This window comes from Lepisosteus platostomus, chromosome 2 (genome assembly GCF_059453375.1).
Source record: "Lepisosteus platostomus isolate fLepPlt1 chromosome 2, fLepPlt1.hap1, whole genome shotgun sequence".
NCBI classification, from domain to species: Eukaryota; Metazoa; Chordata; class Actinopteri; order Semionotiformes; family Lepisosteidae; genus Lepisosteus; species Lepisosteus platostomus.
The window spans coordinates 29,459,665-29,479,663 of NC_142612.1; the positions used below are offsets into that span (position 1 = coordinate 29,459,665).

The 19,999-nt window shown below is 38.8% G+C and overlaps 1 protein-coding gene across 19 annotated transcripts in view; it reads right to left on the minus strand.

The window, feature by feature from the left end:
• Positions 1-19,999, minus strand: part of LOC148676176 (dedicator of cytokinesis protein 9-like) — a 158,807-nt gene that overhangs the window by 83,143 nt on the left and 55,665 nt on the right. For 18 of the 19 annotated variants that reach the window (XM_088604287.1, XM_088604306.1, XM_088604278.1 and 15 more), the window contains exon 2: positions 4,964-5,080. In XM_088604287.1, the coding sequence (XP_088460413.1) occupies positions 4,964-5,080 (117 nt within the window). Of the gene's footprint in view, positions 1-4,963; positions 5,081-13,635; positions 13,948-19,999 lie in introns of those variants that run through there. The other variant, XM_088604192.1, reaches the window with a different exon arrangement.

Consider the following 19,999-nt stretch of genomic DNA (forward strand, 5'->3'; position numbering starts at 1 on the left):
TAAGCAACGGGGTTTGACGGTAACTCTTGTTAATGCCTGCTTTTTCTAATTTTCAGCTCTGTGATTAAAGCCAGATGGTAATCCACAAAAGAGATGGAATTTGAGAACAACCTGTAGTGCAAGGTATTTTTTTTCCTACTGGACTGGAAAGAGAACAAAATCCCTAAAGGCAGTTAATATGCCGATGCACGGCCAGCTCAATTATTCCCTTATCTATGCTAACAGTGCAAACCATGACAAATAAGAAATTACAGTGCAGTATACAGTATGTCCTGTCTAGATTTCTTTCATCATCCCAGATTTGGAAGCACATCCACTTGATGATGCACGTGTCAGCTCTGTGGATGTTGTACATGCTCAACCCCCCCCCCCACACACACACAAATTTGTAATCATATTATTGTTTAAGCAGGAGTGTATGCATTTTTACTATTTACAGTATATGTACTTATTACCATGGAATTGCGCATTCACAATGCTGCAACAGTTATGAAATGCAGAGTCTTAAGCCAACTTAAATATTAGTTATGATTCAGTTGATTTATCAGTGAATCAGGTACAACTGCAGACCTAAGAGGAACTACATGAAAATGTAAGAAACTGAAACATTTGCAATTAGGAAAACTGGCCCTAGAAAAAACAAACAAACCCCTTGTAAGCTGTGTTTAAATTTGACTTCTGGTAGTTGTGGAAAAGGATCTACCAATGAGCTTAATGATGTTGAGGAAGCAGGCACCAGTACTGGAGCAAAAAGTAAGCAAGACAGGACATCAGCATTCTCCTAACTCATATTTAACGATGAGAAAGGACAGGCTTTGTTGAAAAATTAAGATGCAACATGCAGGGACTTGAATTTTCTACAGAGGCAACAAAAAAGGGTTAAAGACCACGCAGAAATAGACTTTTTGAGATTTTAAAAAGTCTGCATGATGGTATTTCCATCTTAAGTAGACTATAGGTTGCAAAAAAGGAACTGACAGTTACCAGCGATGAACACAAGGGAAATTGTTTAAGATTTAACAGATGTTTTTTCCAGTCATAGAGTTTCCTGTGATCCATGATACTGAAGTACACCTGTTGCTTGTCACATCATTCAGCACTTCAAACAGGATCCATCTGGCCCATTCTGTGGGTGAGTGTGACCTACAGTATGCTTCCACATGACAGTTTATTACCTATGTGCCAATGTTAGTCAAAGGATGCCACTGCACTAAAGGATGAGATGTTTTCCCAACAGGGACAGCTGTCTGGCCTTGAGAACTTAACTGCAAATCTCCAGTTTTCCCTTCCCTGCAGCTCAACAAATACAGTACCTTCTAACTGTTCCTACAAGTCAACGAAAGAGTTTGAAAAATAATAAGACAAGTTCTGATGAGCAGGCCACAAGATGGTAAAGTATTCAGAAAATAACAAATCTTCCTGCGGACTAATGAACTGATTCACCTTGGATTAACAAACCAAAGTTTGCAGTCTTGTCATACTTATCTCAATACCTTATGCGGAAGCATTAATACCCACTATGAGGGAAGTTGTCGGTCATTATAATCCAATATCATATCAACTTGAACACACTATTAGACCATTAATTCATTAAATATCCCTATTTGCCCTTCACGTTCCTGCTGTAGGTGTGGGGACATCAAGGTATGTACAGTATATACATTTCTTATATTCAGTATAAAAACAGTGTTGGAGCTGTTAGTATAATAAAATCCACTCATCCAAAGTGAACTCATTCACAGCTCTGGTGGTTTGTAATCCAGCGTGTTCTCTGCTGGAGAGGAAGCTTAGACAACTAACCACATCACACGCTCAGAATGAGACGCAAAGTTTTGTCTCACCCACGAAGAGCTAAGCACAAATGGAGGGATTCTGAGGTGTCAGAAGCATATTGCACAATGGAAAGATGGCCACAAGGTACTAGGTTTCAAATTTGCAATTTGGGAATCAAAGTTTTCCTTTAAACTGGCCCTGATCTGATTTGTCTGATTTGAACCCAGATTTCCTGTAGCAGTCTGGAAAATAAAAAAAGTCATTCTACATCTCATATAATAACTGGTATAAACCAGCTGGAGTACGATGCATGAAAACTACATCCTACATAGGCAGTTAATCAGGCGTGGGACATTCTACCCACATATTTAGGTTTGTGGAATACTTTTAGGCAGTCAACACTTGCAAGTAGTCTTACTATATTTAACCCAAGCCACTAATGACTGCCACAGGTCATCAGATCACAGTCTGGAAATTGCAGAGAAACTAATCTTTCACATGGGACACACAAACAACAGGTTTTGAAAGCAATTTAATTATATGTATGAATTAACAGTTCCTCAATCCTTTTCATTTACTTTATTGTTTAATCTACCCAACAAGATTTGGTAGTTGTATTTAAGCAGAGAGAACACTTTCTCTGCTCTATTTCCAAGGTAGAAAATAAAAAGGATGAATCAGACATGACAATGCTATTTTCAAGTAAACCGAAATAAAAATAAAACATTTTGGAAGTGAATGGGGGCTTTATTTTGTGAGATTATATGGATTTATTAAATCAATGAAAGGTGATTGATTTCAGTTTTTCAATGCCATCTTTAAAAATAACAAAAGAGAAAAGGGATTTGAGACAGTCAGTCACAGTCAGGTTGTTCATGGAAAATATTTCACTAGACTCAGAAGAAATAAACTTCCATTTGATAATATCAGACTGTGTGCAACAGAAAGACTGCTTTAGAGCAGGATAAATATCTATACTCCCTTCCCATAAGTAGTGCCAGGCAATATCACTTTTCATAGTCTGCAAAGCCAGTTTTGTTACTTGTGTGCACCCAACAATGGAAAAGATGAAAGAACATCCAGCACTTGTTTCACATTTTTGCTGATAATCTTTAGCCTTTGTCATAGCAGAAGAGGAAAAATATGCTAACAATCTGTATAAATGACACTTTTCCTCACGATGAAGTGATGGAAATAAAAGGATATCATTCTGAAACCTCTCACAGGAAAAGATGTTTGCCAAAGTTCACAACAAAGAGAATTTCAGAAAGAACTATCGGAGTTTGGATGCTTTGAAGATCTACTATACATATTTCTTATGAAGAACACGTGAAATGTGTAAATTATGTACTTGGGGAAAAAAGTTCAAGCTGTTTACATTTCTGTGTTGTCATCATGCTCAATGATACATATACACAGACTGTAAATACTAACAGGATGTTTATTTTACTGCAGTGTATCCACACATTATTATATTACATGCCTTGCTCATCAAGTCTGTGCTAACCTTAATGTTATTTTTACATTAGTGTACCTTCACAGTTGTTCCTTAAAACTATACAAGTGTTTTAATGTTAACTATATAATAAAACACATTTTATTTATTGTGAGTTGCCCTGGGTAAGAGATCAAATTAACAAAACAAATGAACTAGAGTTTCTTCTGATTTTATGCCCACAGGCTTCTGTGAATTTGAGTGGCATGGCAATTTATGTGAGATTTATCAATGATTTCTGAACTTGAGTGTTGAAAGAAGACACCACAGCCGAAACATGTTTTTCGTGTTGACACCTGATGAATGCTCCACAGCGAAAACGTTGTTTCTTTTCTTCTTTTTTTCAGCATGGAATAAACCTTTACATGTTTCTTTGCTGCCTACGCATGCTGACACATCTACCTACTAAAGCCTACTTCTGCTGTGACCCACTATGCCTTCCGCTAAAACTTTTTCTAGATCTCTTCGTCATTCCTTCTCCTCCTCCCTGGGCCACTTGTCCCTCTTCTTGAACTAAACCAGCATCCTGTCTCTTCACAGTGATCTGTTCCAAGACCTGAAACCCAAAGAAGGCTCCACAGCCAAAACGTTGTTTCTTTTCTTAAGATATGTATTGCTTGAACACTCATTCAGAAAAGGGACTAAAATGACAATGTCAATTGACCCCTAAGAAATATCTTCAAGTCTTCCATTCCTTGTTTGTTAACTATGTTCTGCAGTTCCACATAAACGAAGATGGGAGGGAGCAAGAAACTCTTCTTTGAGCTCTGCAAGAGGTCCAAGTGACATCTTAAGAGAGAAAGTTGCATATTATAGACACCTTTAAAAAATGTGGTTTAGATTGTGAAAAAGTGCACATTCTGTTAGAGAAAACGGGATACACATGCAACTGGAACATTTAATAAGCAAATAACAGCCTCCATAGTCAACTGCATGGACTGCTGATGAAGTCCTTTTTGACATGCAACCGGTATCGCAGGCGATGTATGGTCTTCTGCTCTACCACACTACTGAGACACCCCTAGTGATTAAGCAGCTTCTAAACCATTGTGTTCCTGGAGGGATCACTCGCATAAGACAACAAGCCAAATCTGAATGATTTCTACCACTTTCCAGACCTGGAAACAGGACTACAGTATGTGATTGTGTACAGCATGTGTTCAGCAATGTAGACCAATCCTTACAACAAATGCAACCTTTTTTAAAGTACTGCATGTACTGTACACCAAATGCACATAATAAGGCAGCTGCTAACTCACTAACTGTCCCAGATGGGAAATTTGCTTTGCAGGTAGGTAAAAGATATAAACATACTGTGGATTGTGTTAACACAACATGAACCCATCAACAAATAAGAAACATATATGTACTGTATTATGAGAAAGAAAATATATAAAAGTAAAATATAAAATAAATTGTCAGAATTAAGCAGGTTAATAGCTGTGGGAATAAAGGAAGGATAACTTAGTTCTCTTGCACTCGAATCTTTTCTAAATCTAAGCCCAAAGAGAAGGAGGTCAAATTCACTCTTGGGTGGTCAATGATTATATTGAACTTTCTCATTAACTACAGTTAATTTACAAGCAACTATGTCTCAGGGTGTTTCTCCAGCTTCTTCTCTTGTCCCACTTGGTGGGACTAATGATCACCCATATAAAAGCCCCCCGTTGAGAGCTGACACATGAAGACACTGACCTGAAAGTCTTCCAGAGGAAACTGCAGCATGTCCCGTAGGGCATCGCTGAGGATTTGGGTCTTCCTCTGCACCAAGACAGTCTCATAGTCAATAGGCTCGATCACTTTTGGCTTTGCCTGAAAATACATGATAAAAAAAGACAATTAAAAACTGAAGAGTAGATTACCAAGTCATTTGAACAATTTAGAAAGAAATATAATCTACCCCAATCTCACCTTTTCTCCCCATTTATAATGTGTCTTTACAAATAAGACACTTTATATTTACCCAGTTAACTGTTTCTGCTTCCCCAAACTGACACCATCTCATCTTGAAATCTTACCCGATGACAAAGAATTTACTGTTTTTATTCATTATGTTGTTCACCCTTGTCTGTAGTTAAAACTTTGTGGGAACAAGACCTGGACAAACATATTCAAAAGGGCCAGTGGGTGTCCAATTTAGAATGAACCCAGGATTGCTCCATCTGTGCCAATCAGGGACTCGTACAGATTGAAATGAGACATTGCTTACATACAGTGTGTCTAATCAGAGCTCAATACAATAGAATCAATACAAACTGATAGCCTGCCTTGTTCAACTCTTCTTGCAAGACGCCCTATCCTCCTTAATTGGAGGCAAGATGCTCCACCCACATTTTTTCAGTGGATCAGAATTTCTTAAGATGGAGAAAATCAGATCCACTATTAGTGGGCCCACCATTAGAATTTTTAAAGCTTGGCAACTATTTCTGAACTATTTTGAGACTTTGCCTCCCTTCTACACCTTAGACCTTATTCTGTTGCTAATTGGCTACCTGGCAGGATTGGCCTTCCGTTTTTACTTGCTTCCTAGAGACTGTTTAGTGTAATTAGTACTTCACTGTTCTTCTTTGGTATCTTCAGACTCTTGATCCTTTAGTTTTACTCCTTTTTGAGAAGGAAGATTTGGGTGGGACTTGGGAGGGAGATTGGAAACTATTTTTCCTTTACGTAAATTATTCTCAGATGAAGCACTGCACCAACAATTTACAAGTTCTTTATATTGTTCTAATACGTAACGTATGGATTGTGTATTTTTGTTGGTTTACACAATAACAATACTTGAAAATGCTACAGCCGGGCATGCTGCCTCTTTCTGTGGGGTAGCAAAGATTATGGATTGAACACTGATAAGAACCTGCAAAGAACGGGAAGCATTAGCTTGCTCCTGAACATACAGCAGAACTAAGGTGGGCCAGAAATAGCTAAAACAAGCATTACCAAACACAGGCGACAGCCCAATTTGTCAGAATTACAACATCAAATCTAGAACATCTAACAATCTAGGTAACAGAGAAGAGGTGACTAATCAAAAAGGGGTAACTAAAATTGTTCTCAGTTTTACAAGCAATTCCATGCAGTTTCCTCTTGCATTCTCTGGTTCATGATATACTGTTCATTCAAGACATCTGCTGATGACATTGACTGTCAGGACATTTTGAATACTCGTATCAGATCCCTTCATTGACGTCTTTCTTCCTTCAGTTCTCCCAGCCTGTTAATGTTGGGTATTCCCTTAAGCCCAAGTATGTACAGTAAGATGTATTGTTTATGCCACATGAGCTCTGTTATAATACAGCTATAAGACTGTACACAACCACTTGTAGTCTGCCCATTTCAGCATCTTTATCATAACAGAACACCATAAAGTTAGAAGGGACCAGTCTGAGTATCCTCCTGGCATTGGGAAAGTAAAATCTACAGACGGTAAGAAAATGAAAATTGTGAGCAGGTCACTAAACATAGATGATATAGGTTAACTGTACTCTCCTGGCAACTGCTTGACCTGAATGGGCATAATCTCAAACCTTCCACATCTCCCAGTTCATTTAGATTTAGGTATTTCACAGTAAAAATGTACATCTTTCAGAAATTTTACGATTTTAAATTTTACAATCGCTTCATATGGTAGTATTCGTGCAAGCCCTTTTTTTAAGTGTTTATTTAAATGCTTTTCACAATTATTACTGGTCCTCCCAAATGGGGAAAAAAACAACAACTTTTGGTTGCACTTTTGCTTTGGCCAGTAAATGACATGTGGCGGTTAAAAGACACACAACTCCATGGAATGCTGTCAACATGGGGAATAGGTATATGAAATGAAAAAAAAATCCACAATGTAATGCAAAGGACTAACGTTTAAATTTTAAAATTACACTAATGCCCACATAAACAAGATTCCAGTAGAGAAGGATTCCTGACCTCACTGATATTTCGGTTGTGCCTTTCTGAGCTAGCCTGTTACATTCCTATTGCCTTACTCACAATTTTCATCTGCGAGGAATCTACAAAAATTCTACCTGGTGCGCAGCACAGAAGGCAGCCCAGTACCAGTCACTGAAGCTACATTTGCGTGTTATCTGTTTAAACGCACAGCTTCCATTTGTGCTGGTCTGTTCTGACCTTATATTAAGGAAGTGAGTGAAATACAGGTTCTGTCAGACTTGTGCCACTCATGTTGATGTATTACTCAGCAGCCTGGTAATCCCTTACAGTTTTTGCACAGAGCCACTACAGAATATTTGTTCAGACCGGACAGTCTTTAAATTGCCAAAGAATTATTCTCTTGGTGCAGCACTAAACCAATAAAAAATGTGCCAACCAAGAGAAATAAGGATGAAGATACAGCGTGCCTGTCAAATTGCTGTTCCCTACTGGCTGTATGTAGTCAACGGCCAGATGTAAACAAACAATCAGCTCTTTGACAGAGTTCCTGTTGAATGAGCAGCTAAATCAACAGCTAAAATTTAGTTAAATCTGGTTATTTGCGATATTAAAAAGACTAATGTTGACCAAAGCAAATTTAAAACAAAAATGAGCAAGAAATGTTTTGTTTGGAAGATGTCTGCGATTAAAATGTCCAGCAGTAGGTTTACCTACCCTTTGTCACAATGTCATACTGCTGGATATCTTCTTAAATGTTTTTGCTTCAAATTGACACAAGGGAAAGGAAATCTGTAAATGTAGGATTCTCCATAAATTTTTAAAACTACTTAAAGGATTTACATGTGCTTTAATGTAGGGTTACTGCAAGCTGGGATTAAAAGCCTTCTGATGTTGGAAGGATAATTTTTTTGTGAAATGGTGGGAAAAAAAACATGAATTTCTCTGGATCGCACATCCATTTTCTCAGATTTAGCTCAGGAAAACGGGTAAACATTAAGCACTGGCTTTTTAAAAAAATCTAAGTGGGCCTTTCGATTCTCCAGCAGGGAGTAAAGGTAGCTCAACACAGATTCAAGATCTGCTACAACAGAGCACCTTGTTTCAAGTCCCATCTTCCTCCATGTGGCTGCTGGGTTAGGTCCTCTAAGCCTACAATGGATACTACAAATGAAAGGGTGGAAGATAAAAGAAAAATAATTGAAATTTTGTCTTAGGTATATTGACTGATTTTGTTTTGTATTATTATTCCCCGACTTCATTCCTGCTCAGGATAATTCTCAGGGGTGTGATAAAAGGGATCTGCTTTGGTAGGGAGTGGATATACTGCAGGTGAATACTGTAAAGGTGGCTAAGCAGTCCAGCCTTGTGTGTTACAGTAAGAGGTAATGAGAATTCTGTCTGCTAACTGAGCAATCCTGAATATCGCACAGTGAAAACCGCTTTGATGTGCTGCAGTAGATAGAGTTCGGAAAAAAAAAAGCTTTAAAGTTTAATGAAGCCTATTTGCCTCAGTAAACAGTTCATTAAATTCTGCACTCTTGCTTTGTGCATGACTGTGCCTGTTACTGTGACCCAGCGGTAGCTGTCTGTTTTAGAGGAAGGGAGGGAAAAATATTTTTTTCCCATTCCACCTATAAGCCTTAAGCATGTTTTTTTTTTGCTTTTACAGTCTTGGGCAGGATCAGGAAAGAAACCTAAAAATAAAATCCTCGGTACCGTACTTCACATGCATGTTGTCTGAAATGAACACTGCAAGGATATCCATCTGCCTTATGAATAGGGGCAGAGAGTGATTTCCGATTTATCACAACTCCTGAATGTGAACCAGCAGTCAGGATGCGAGATTCAATTAACTTTCTAATCTGGGCGTGCCCACACGGTTCTCTAATATGTAGGCCTACAGTTTGTGAAAGTTCCAAAAATAATACTTTCTAACAAAACAGACTCCATCTAAACTGTCTTCCTCCTGGGTAGGTCTCAAGCAAAAAGAGCATCTATCCAAGACCAGATTAGAGGGGAAACCAAGCTTTTACATCAGTATCACAGCACATTCAGCCGTCTTTATTAAACCTGCTTTTGATGAAAAATAACCAGTTCTCCGATGTGAAGAAACCTTTCATTTTTCTGTCTGTGCATCCCATACCTCACTTTACATAGTTTCAATAGGAATTAACTAAAATAAGGGGAACAAATCTAATGCTTGAACATACTGAATAATAGCACAATGAGTGAGTCAGAATTAATAAATTAAGGTCTGCAGTCAACCACATTCATATACTGTAAGTTTCAGCTGGTGATTCCATAGTTCACAGGAGTAGATGACTCTTTGAAGATCATGTACAGCCTAATGGCATCACAAAGGGCACTGCTCAGACAACAAGTCAGAAACCTGCAGTAGTTCAGCTCAATATCCTGTATTGACATCATACCGTACAAAGTCTCATTAAAACAATTTTAATGCATTAGGGAGCACATTTTTTCTGAACACATTACTGCTACTTTGCATTTATGTGCAATACTTCACTTATTAAATCACAGTCACACTCAAGTGTTTAAACTGATAGCGAAGTCTCAGTGACATGTCTCGCACAAGAAAGGGGATTACCTGGCCTAGTCCACATAAGGAACGAATAAGACACGCTGAGACCGATTTTCCACTTCTTTTCTACCACCAAGCCATCAGCTTGAGCCCCCCACCCCCACTCCAAAGCACTTTGCTTTTGTACTCATGCAATGTTATTTCCATCCATGCATGCATTTTCTAACCGCTTTATACCAAACAAGGTCACATGGGAAACCACGGCCTATCCCACAATGTCGCAATGCAGAATACACGCTGGACAGACACCAGTCCATCACAAGGCACACACCAGAGTCAATTGTACAGAAGCCAATTGACCCACCAATATGTTTTTGGACAGACAAACCACTGTGTCACCCCCAAATGTCATTTCCTTTTTCCTCAAAACATTTTTCTAAATGTACAGCATTAGTTTTTATTTTTTTGACTGAGCGCTCATCAGTTCCGGCAGAATTCCAAAATATCAAAGTTCATTCATGTCTGGTAGATCAATGTATGAATGACTTTATTTTTGTGAAGTAACACAAATGAATAAACCACAACTTTTTTTGTATCTTTCAGACCTTCATGGCAGATTTTTGGGTAGACCAAAAAGTCGTCACACTGGTTGGTAAGGGGCTGGTTTTGCGAGAATAAAAGAAAAGTGTTTTGTGAGAAATCTGTTGCTTTACTCGCATCTTAAAAGTGACTCTACTGTTGTTCAGTTACCTACAAAATTCTGCTGCATGTGCCTGAATGGCGGAATATCCTACAGAGGTCCACTCCTGAATAGCACATTTTTCCATGATCGTCTGCATCAGGCACTGCACAATAGACTAAACTAGCCCACTGAATGCTCTCTGCTCCGCCGTGTGCCGGGATGTGTGTGCCTGGTGTTCTGCCTTTGCCTCAAGCTTGCGCTATTTAATATGGCAAGCCTGTATAACACCATTGTTTCATTTTCCTTCCAGGAAAGGCTTGATCTGGTCAGTAATGACACTGTTTCTAAGTGCTGCATAACAGCACTGCATAACAGGATAAACAAGACAATAACCCCCCCCCAGGAAAATACAAGGAATGTGAACCACACTGACCCACTGGCAGCATGTCTAACACTTCCAGCCATACCTGCCTCTTCTCTGGAGGGTAACTCTTAGTGGGGAACCGGCCCAAAAGACAAAGGAGATTATATTTAGCAGTCATTTCCTCAACAAATGGCTTTCCAGGTTATGCTCCAGGGAAACTGGTTAAATCGTTGAGCCTTTATTGAGACGGACCATATCACTCTAATATGAAGTTCTAGCATATCTGAAGTGGTATTTTTGAACCTTCCTCCAGGCATAGTTTCTCCTAGGTTTCAGTTGGTGATCCAATTTCTTGAGATCAAATCACAAACATTTAACTAGATTGAGGTCTGAAGATTGAGGAGGCCACACAAGAACATTTTGTGTGCAGTTAACTGGTTCTTCCTTGGTTTGGATGTAAACAATGGCACTGTTTTGTCCAAAATGTGTTGGAATTTATGATTTTCCACTCTTGACAAGGGCTCCAGCACCCATAGATGCAAAACAACCCCAAACCATGACAGAACCCCTCCATCACATTTCACAAGGAGTTTGAGGTTTTTCTCAAAATGAGCTTTACGTTTTTTGACACTAAACATACTGTTCATGCACATTCAACATTTTGTACATTTCATCTGACCATAAAACCATGGCTCCATTTGTAATTCAATGTAGTCTGGCAAAAAGTGTCCACTCTAACATGGGGTTTTACCTGCAACCCAGCCTGGAATGCCACATCCATGCGGGCTGCAGTGAATGGTAGTTTCAAAACATTGTATCCCGAAGATGGTGGTACGGTGTGGAACGGTGGCACTGTGGCTAAGGATCTGTGCCTGTGTGTCTCACACACAGGCAAATTCCTAATGCAAACTAAGAGGTATGAATAACTATGACATTATGTTTTGTGGAAGTCTATTAACTATTTATGACAAACATTACTTTGTCCTGTGCAAGACTATTACAATAAAATATTCTTAGACTTTTTTAAGTGAGATTTATAATAAGTAATACAATTCTGATATGAGCATTTTTGTTCCCATTTCATCTAGAATAATAAATCTCAACGACACTACAGATACTGTATGTTATTTATTATGTAACAATATATTATACATAGCACTTCAATTATTTTTTCTTAATTCTTTTGAAGCTTATTAGCCACTTCTGCACTCTAAAATTCCACAGCCCACACACACACACTCATGACTATAAGCTCCTCTATTGTTGTCCTCCTTCACAAAGTGGATTCAAGCTCTTATATCTTGCCTGGTGGAACGTGAAAGACAAGACCCAGAAGACCAAACAAACCACAACATATTGAAACCTCCACTTCTGTATCTGTATTACATTCTTAGCCACCCACTGCCATTATTTCTATCAAGCACCAGAATGACATTTTCATGGTATAAAGCCTTCTTAGATCACATTTAAATTTATTAGCCTTGTAAATAATCACACTGATTTTTGTTACTGCCAACTAAAACAACAGTTGTGTGTTGGGATCATTCCATATATAACAAACCATGAGAGAGAGAGACAAATTCAATGACTTCATCTCCACCAAACTCACCGTTTAGTCTGACCTGTTCACATTTTCTTGTGGTTAAAAAGTTAACTTTATTTCCATAGGACTGGGCCAGTCACATCATTCGGAACAGGCAGCAAATTAAACTGCAGTCAGGCCAAAAGGAAATGCAGTTCTCTTGGAAGACTAACAACGTCTCAAGACAGGGCATTGTTACTGTACATTGTAAGATGAAGTTCCAACATAAATATTTAAAATGAATACAATATGCACGCGATTAGCAGCAAGTTGAAACTGGCAAATAATTAATTAGTTTATTGGATAATTACGCAAAATGAAACCTGAGGAAGAATAATTAAGTTTTACAGAAGATATGATCATGTATTAATAGTGTTTAAGCATTACATCACCGTTGTGTACCACTGACATTATAAAAAGAGTTTAGTACTACTCTAATAACTTTTATTTTTGACACACTGTCCATATTTTCTTCTGGGACACCAAGTGAACCAAGATATTATGAGTTGAAATAATGAAAAACATACTATGATACTGCAGCTTTTTTTTTTAAAGTTGGTCATTACCACAAAAGATAAAAAATCAAGATTACTTTTACTTCTTTTGAGGTCTATTCCTAATTTTAAAGGCCACACTGCAACTGAAATAGAACAGGAATTCAATTATTAGTCAAGGTTACCATTTAGACTGATTTGAAGATGGCATAAAGGAAACTGGCGTATTGTATACACCTTGATGGAAAAATACACAAATCTTTTGAAATTCATACCTTTTGTATTCCATGAAATATTTGTTTTGTGGAAAAAAGACTCCGGTTTTAAAAAACTGGAAGCATAAAACAAAGCCCTAACCAAACCCACAGGCAGAGACTAAAGGAAAACTCAAATGTCACTGCCAGCACCTGCATTACTTTAGTGCAGCTGATGCTCCACACCCACTCTGATTATTCTGTGCTCAGGGGTTACTTCACCAAGAGTCACAAAGATTTCAACATACAATACAGCAACGCAAGCCCACAACCTGCATTTCAACTTGGATTGCTGACAGGCGAGAAAGATTTCGGAAAGCACAAACACTCCAGGTTCTCCCTCATAGCAAATAATATGAAACAGATGCTGAAGACATTTTTTGCTGACTAATGAAATAAAAATGCAAATTGGTATTGTGACTTTTTAAGGAGGATTGTTGCTTCTTGCAAATTCTGCCATTTCATGTATAGAAATCCCAAACAAAATTTATACAGAACCACTTGATGCATAGAGAATGTGGAGATTAATAGGCAGAGTGTACACAACTGAAACAACACATAGCAACTCACCACCACCTGTACCACAGTCTCCACTTCAGCCTCAGGAGATGTGACATTCTTATACTGCTTTGGAGACTCAATCACCAGCTCCTTTTTGGAGGTTTTGTTCGCTCTTCCCTGCATTTTTCAACGGCTGGCAAAGCACAGAAAAAGTCCTTCAATAAATCCTTAGGATCATGAGCCCCCTCAAACAGCATGCCAGGAGACTGAATCCTCGGGGCTCAAAGCAAGTAGACCTGCTGGAGGAGCAACCACCCAGGCAGACGGCTCACAAAGTTTTGACTGCAAGAGTGAGCAGGATCCCCCTTCTGCTGTGGGAAACCAATCAATGGTGCAGCACTGCTCTTACTTAGGGCCAGCCCTCCCAGGCTGGGCTGTGTTACAGGAGGGAGGGCCAAAACCCACACTCAAAATCCCACAACCACTCCTACTCCTACTCCACTTCTCAGTGAAAAGGGGGGGCCTGCCCAGTCATCTGATTCCTTGGAATCCACCTGCTACTTCACAACACAGTACAGACTGACAAATACAGTAAGTCCATTATTGTTATATGCACACACGGAGAGGAGGCTACTCCCTAACTTTTGCATAATTTCGAAATTTCTGAATGGCAAAGCTATTGACGCGTCATGATTCCTTCTCAGAGAAGATTGCCAGCTGCAAGGGGTACGACCACATTGTACAATAAGTCACCAGAAATGGCCACACTTTAAAAAAAAGGCAAAAGAAAAAAAAAACTTGATACATAATTCAGGAGAAAGTGCCGACATAATAGAAATCTTAAAAAGTATCTTTTCTGCTGACAAAGTGCTCTACATAACAGTTTTAGTAGAACATTACTGTAACTTTAAGAGTCAACAATTAACCAGTCATTTTGTATGCCAAGATCAAAATTCATGATAAAAACAAACAAAACCAACTAATAAGTAGCTTGCTGCCATTTATCAAGATAGGGCTAACTCGAACAGTAATCTTGCACTGTAAGAAGCTGGGAGGAATTAAAAAGTACAAACTGAGAAGAGGACACACAATTTGGTGTGTTCAGTACAGACTCTGACCTTAAAAAGCCTGATGTATTACAGGAGCTCTTCACTATAAGGGATATAGAAATTAAAAGGGCTAATTAACAGGTAAATGCTATAGGAATGAAACACAAATTATGTGAAAAAAGCCTTTTTAAAACTTTTTTTCACATTAAAATAATTTTTGTCACATTGCCAAGTCCAAATTTAATTTTTGCTCATCATTTGTCCTCCCCTGTAAATAATGCAGGAAAATGTACTGGTCGGGGTGGAAATAAGTCAGTCAGCTCATTTTGTTACTCACACTTCACATGACTACTCTTATACAAGGTAAACTTTGATCGATTGCCTTCAACTGAAACGATCCCTGGCACATCTCATGAAGAAATTATTTCTCCGGAAAATTACACATGTTATCAGGTACTTCCTGACAACTTGTACAGACTTGCTTCAAGTTCCCTCCATTTTTTTTTCCATTATATGCACGTATTACGGTCAAAGTTTCATCTACCATCAAGTTATGAATTAACATGCTTTTTTAAACTGCTTTGGGTGTTACATACAGTATAGTACACTATTAACAAATAAAAAAAATGTACTAAAACGGTATAAAGGGATTATACATGTAGTAAAATGTCTGCTTAATAAAAAAAACACAAGCGCGTTATAAAGACAAATCTACCCATCCATCCATTAACAGAAAGCTGCTTATTCCTCAAAAGGGCAGTGAAAACCAGGAGCCTATTACAGAAGCACAGGGCACAGGGTCAAACTACACTCTAGACTGAATGCAAATATACAAGGAAACATATCTTTTAAAATAAATTTGAGGTTAGAGATAGTACAGGATGTGCCCTATAATGAAGACGGCTGATTTAATTCTGGACAGTGCTACTGAGGTCAGAATCTCCCACAGGGCAGTGCACACTTGATCTGAGCACTGCTGGAGATGAGTGGGTTGAAGTGGAGTGAGGATTCACCCCCTATCGCTGAAGCAACTGCAAGCCTGCAGAGTTACTACCAGCATTTCTGGAGAGAGCGATGATGCATTCTAGTAATGCCAATCACCTTAACAGTAACAGGCTGTTATAGGCATGGAAGCATTGTGAAGACTTGATACGGACAAGCATTTGTTGACCAGATAGTCACAGGACAGATACACCAGAGTTCTCCTAATGAGGAAGATGGCCATTAGGAGAGTTTTAATAAAGAACCTGAAGTACTTAGAGAACAGAAGCTTCTCTGATCTGCCACTGATTTCCTCAAAAGAAGAGTGAATTGACTAACTGAAGATGACAGTTTCTGAAGTTGCTGAAGTTGCTCTTACTACATAAAAGGGTTATGTATGAAGCAAAGTTCAATAAGGGCAGATCCAACTGTACCACAAGTTTCAGAAATTACATGAATTAACATGGAAAATACCACTGGTCACCTCAGATTCCTATTGTAATGTGGTCTGAAGTAACTTTTTTACCATGAACATGTGGAATGTAAAATGAAAAGTAACTGATTAACTGAGATAATGTAATATTATTTTATACTAAGCAGATGCTAACAGTTTATACAAGACCACCTCTTTTTTTACCTGACCATGCTTCATAGAGCATAGGGCCATCACAACATCAGTCTTAGCTCTAATTTTTCCAGAGTGCATTTGGAGCACAATATAAAGTGTAATTCTTCCCCATAAAGGAAATTATGAAATCTACACAACCTTAAAACAAACAATCTTAAAGCATTTAGAAGTTGAAGACTTGATTATCATTTCTTTATAGACCCCAATTCTCAATCAATGACTATTGGTTCAATGAAAAGATTTTAGTTCCTCTTTGGAACAGAAACTAAATTAGCTTTCGTTAATTAATAAAGACACAAAGACGACAGGAGTAACTCTGCTTTTTTACCTGGCATTACTCAGTTTATGGAGATATTAAACTTACAGGACTGCACAATCATAAGTTTCTGAAAATGAAGGGAAAAACAGTACCCATGTGTTATGAGATGCAGATTTTTCTTTTCATAAAGAAAGAGAATTTCATTTTTACTTAAAAAAATAGAGATAGCTCTCCTTATAGCAATATCTCTTGGTTGTTGATTTGTTCTATCTGCCTGAAATGCATTAGATGGAATTCCTCTTGGGACTCGGAGAGGCTACACAAATACCGGGATTGCTCGACGCGTCAGTTAAAGAAAAAAGCACACGCCTGGAAGGATGTCTTCTTTTCACTGCTATGACAGAGTTTCAGTGCAAGAAGGAGGAGGACAAGGACCAGTGCCAAGCACACAGCTGTATCCCTGAAAGCACCTGCCCCTCAGGCAGGATTTTTTCTTTCTATCGTCAAGTGTCATCTCTAACCCTCTCTTTTTCACACGCCCCCTTGACAGTTTCACACTGCTTTCAGGCTTAGAAAAAGCTAAGAAGTTATTTAATTCTATGGTTTATTTTTAGCACAACCTTCTTAAAAGTTAGATGGAAAGTCTTGAAAACAAAAAGTGAAAATGGAAAAATTGAGGCCTGAGCGAAAAGTTTTCAGCCTTTCTGAAAGGTTTTTACTAAGTGTAAAGTTCTTCAAGTGATTTCACCACAATTATGAAGGCTAAAATTAAAACATTAAAGGTTCTTAGATAATCGAATATCTGCACAACTGGTGGTGTCTTCCTATTTACATTTGTGTGTCTCTACACTGTCTTCCTCACAGTGTCTGACAAACCAGCAGAGCAGACTGAAAACGAAATCTGACAATTATTGCCTTTATTCTATTTTGAACTAAGCCAGTGTTTAGTCCCAAACTAGTTCATCAAGAACATATTGCAAAGTTCAAATATTTTTACCTGCAATAATACAAAAGCCAACCTATTATGAATGTGATAACCTTTACTTCTCCAAAGCACATCTCTGAAAGATGAAACCACACTACTGGTTGCCATGGAGACAATCTATAGCACTAGTCTGGCATTACTCAGAAATACAAAACACTTGTGAAATAAAGTAAATATGCTTTGAAACACCCACGCACGTAGAAGTTTCTCCGTTCTTAACTAAGATCTCAAACCAACTGTGTGTGTTAACATTTTCCAAAGGTCATTCATAAATCAATAAATAACGAAGTATGGTTTGACAAACTGAGTTTCACCTTGTACTAATACTGTGATCAAAGAAAACCAAGAAATATCTTTGAGTATTTACCTAACTTCTGAGTACCAATTAACCACAGTGTCCTGAAACATTCCATGTAATATTATTTCAGATGTTTGAAGCTAATGTGGAGCTTGCATGTTCTCTCAGACATACTGGTAGGTTATTTGGCCCTGTGTGCATGTTTGTGTCTGTGTGCACTCTGAGATGGACTGGTGTCCCACCCAGGGGTGTATCCTGCCTTGTGCCCATTGCCCATTCCCTGTTACCCTGAATTGGATCAAGCAGAAAGATGAATGAAAAAGTAGCACATAGAACCTGCATGCATATGGTAAATTGCTCTTTCTATAAGAAAGTGTAATAGCTAGTGCAATTATTTATGGTGGTTAGTGTCCTCTCAGCACTCCAGATTCCTGGGTCTGATTTCGGCCCTGATTCCCCACCAGTCTGTGGGGATTTGGCATATTCTCTCTACATCCATGTGAGCTTTCTCCAGGTACTTAATTTTCCTCTTGCCTCTCAAAGACATGCAGGAATGATTTCATTTGTGTTTTCAAATGAGCTTTCCCAGGCCTCAATGAAGAAGAGAGCAGGGCACCCTCCTTCTTTGACTCCCAGCGGCAGTGGCATCAGTTCCCTCCGCTAGGAATCAAACATATCTTGTCAGATCACAACAGATGACGAAACAGTAAGCCTGCGAAAGCTCCTGATAATTTGTTTTTTTTCTCTCCAGTTCTTTGCTTTTTCTTGCTTAACGTTCTTACAAAGTCAGATGCTATGTTGACTAATGGGCAATTCTCCACATTACTGTGAATTAGAACAAAGCTCTTGCATTACGTAGTGTGGTCAGTTAAAAAATAAAGACATGCTGTCATTTTGGCAGCACCACACACATTTCATAGCTACATTTTTTTTAAAACAACAGTATGCAACTATATGCCTGCAGATGAAGCAGCCAGCATTTTTTGGAGTAATTACACAAAGGCTGGGATCTGGGTGTTGCTCGTGACATAAGCTTGGTGTTGTTCTTCACTCACTATAGCATGCAGGGCAACAGAGGGAGTAACCTGGAGCAAACCCAAGGCCTCCCCCTGAGCTCTGAGCCACCCCTTTTAGCATTACCGCACATTGTAATGAGTGACCATTACCGCACAGCCCCTTCACTGTTGGACCACAACAGCCATTACTGTAACACCCCAATATCATAGCTTATCCATCCATTTTCTAACCGCTTCAGCCAAATCAGGGACATCCAAGGACCCTGAGCCTATCCCAGCAAGCAACTGGCGCAAGGCAGGGTACTCCCTGTACTAGATGCCAGTCCATCACAGAGTGCACACGCAGACCACAAACACACACACACTCACAATAGAGCCAATTTTCCCAGAAAACAATTTACCTACCTGAATGTTTAGACTATAGGGGGGGAAACTGGAGGACAGCATACAGTACTGAGTAGCGCTGAGTTAGCAAATCCTGACCTTTTAAAGTGAAGATCGTACTCTGGGTGCAATGGATGAACAGCAGTTATTCATATCTAAAATATTTTTGTATTTTATGGAAAACCATACCATGTGCAGGAACATACAAACAATGGCTATTATAATCACGCTCTTCATTTACATATCCATTATTGGAATGCCATTAATTCCTAGTTAGTGCCATGGCACTTTGGAAGCAAATCCGCAAAGCAGGACTACTTCCTGCAAGCAATGGCCGTCCATCATCACAGCAGCTCATTCATAATTATTTTGAAACATTTCTTCTAATCATGGCTGTGGTATGTTTAAAACAAAATGACCCTTTGACTGTTTACATCTCTCATAAACATCCTTTTTCTGCAGCGTTGTTCACTGAATAGTGCTGTTCGCCTTCAAGGAAAAAAGAGAAAAGGGCCCGCACTTTAAACAGGTCTCATCCAAGTTAGGTTTCAGATTGCACACATATGCACAATGTATTTTTGGGACTGGTTAGAGGAACAAACAAGTCCCTACTGCCAAGGCTGTTTTTAAAGTGCTAAGTACTGTACAAAGACAATGCATTCTGAGCTGGGCCTAGACCCCCTAACGATGGAAAAGCACCAGGCTCAAAAACTTACAGGCAGCAATTCAGTGCTACTGGTCCACTTGGAACAGTTCAGTATAACAGATCTCTGGTCATGGAAGCAGTTCTCAATGTCATACACAGGAACAAAGTGCAAAAATTAAAGCTCCTA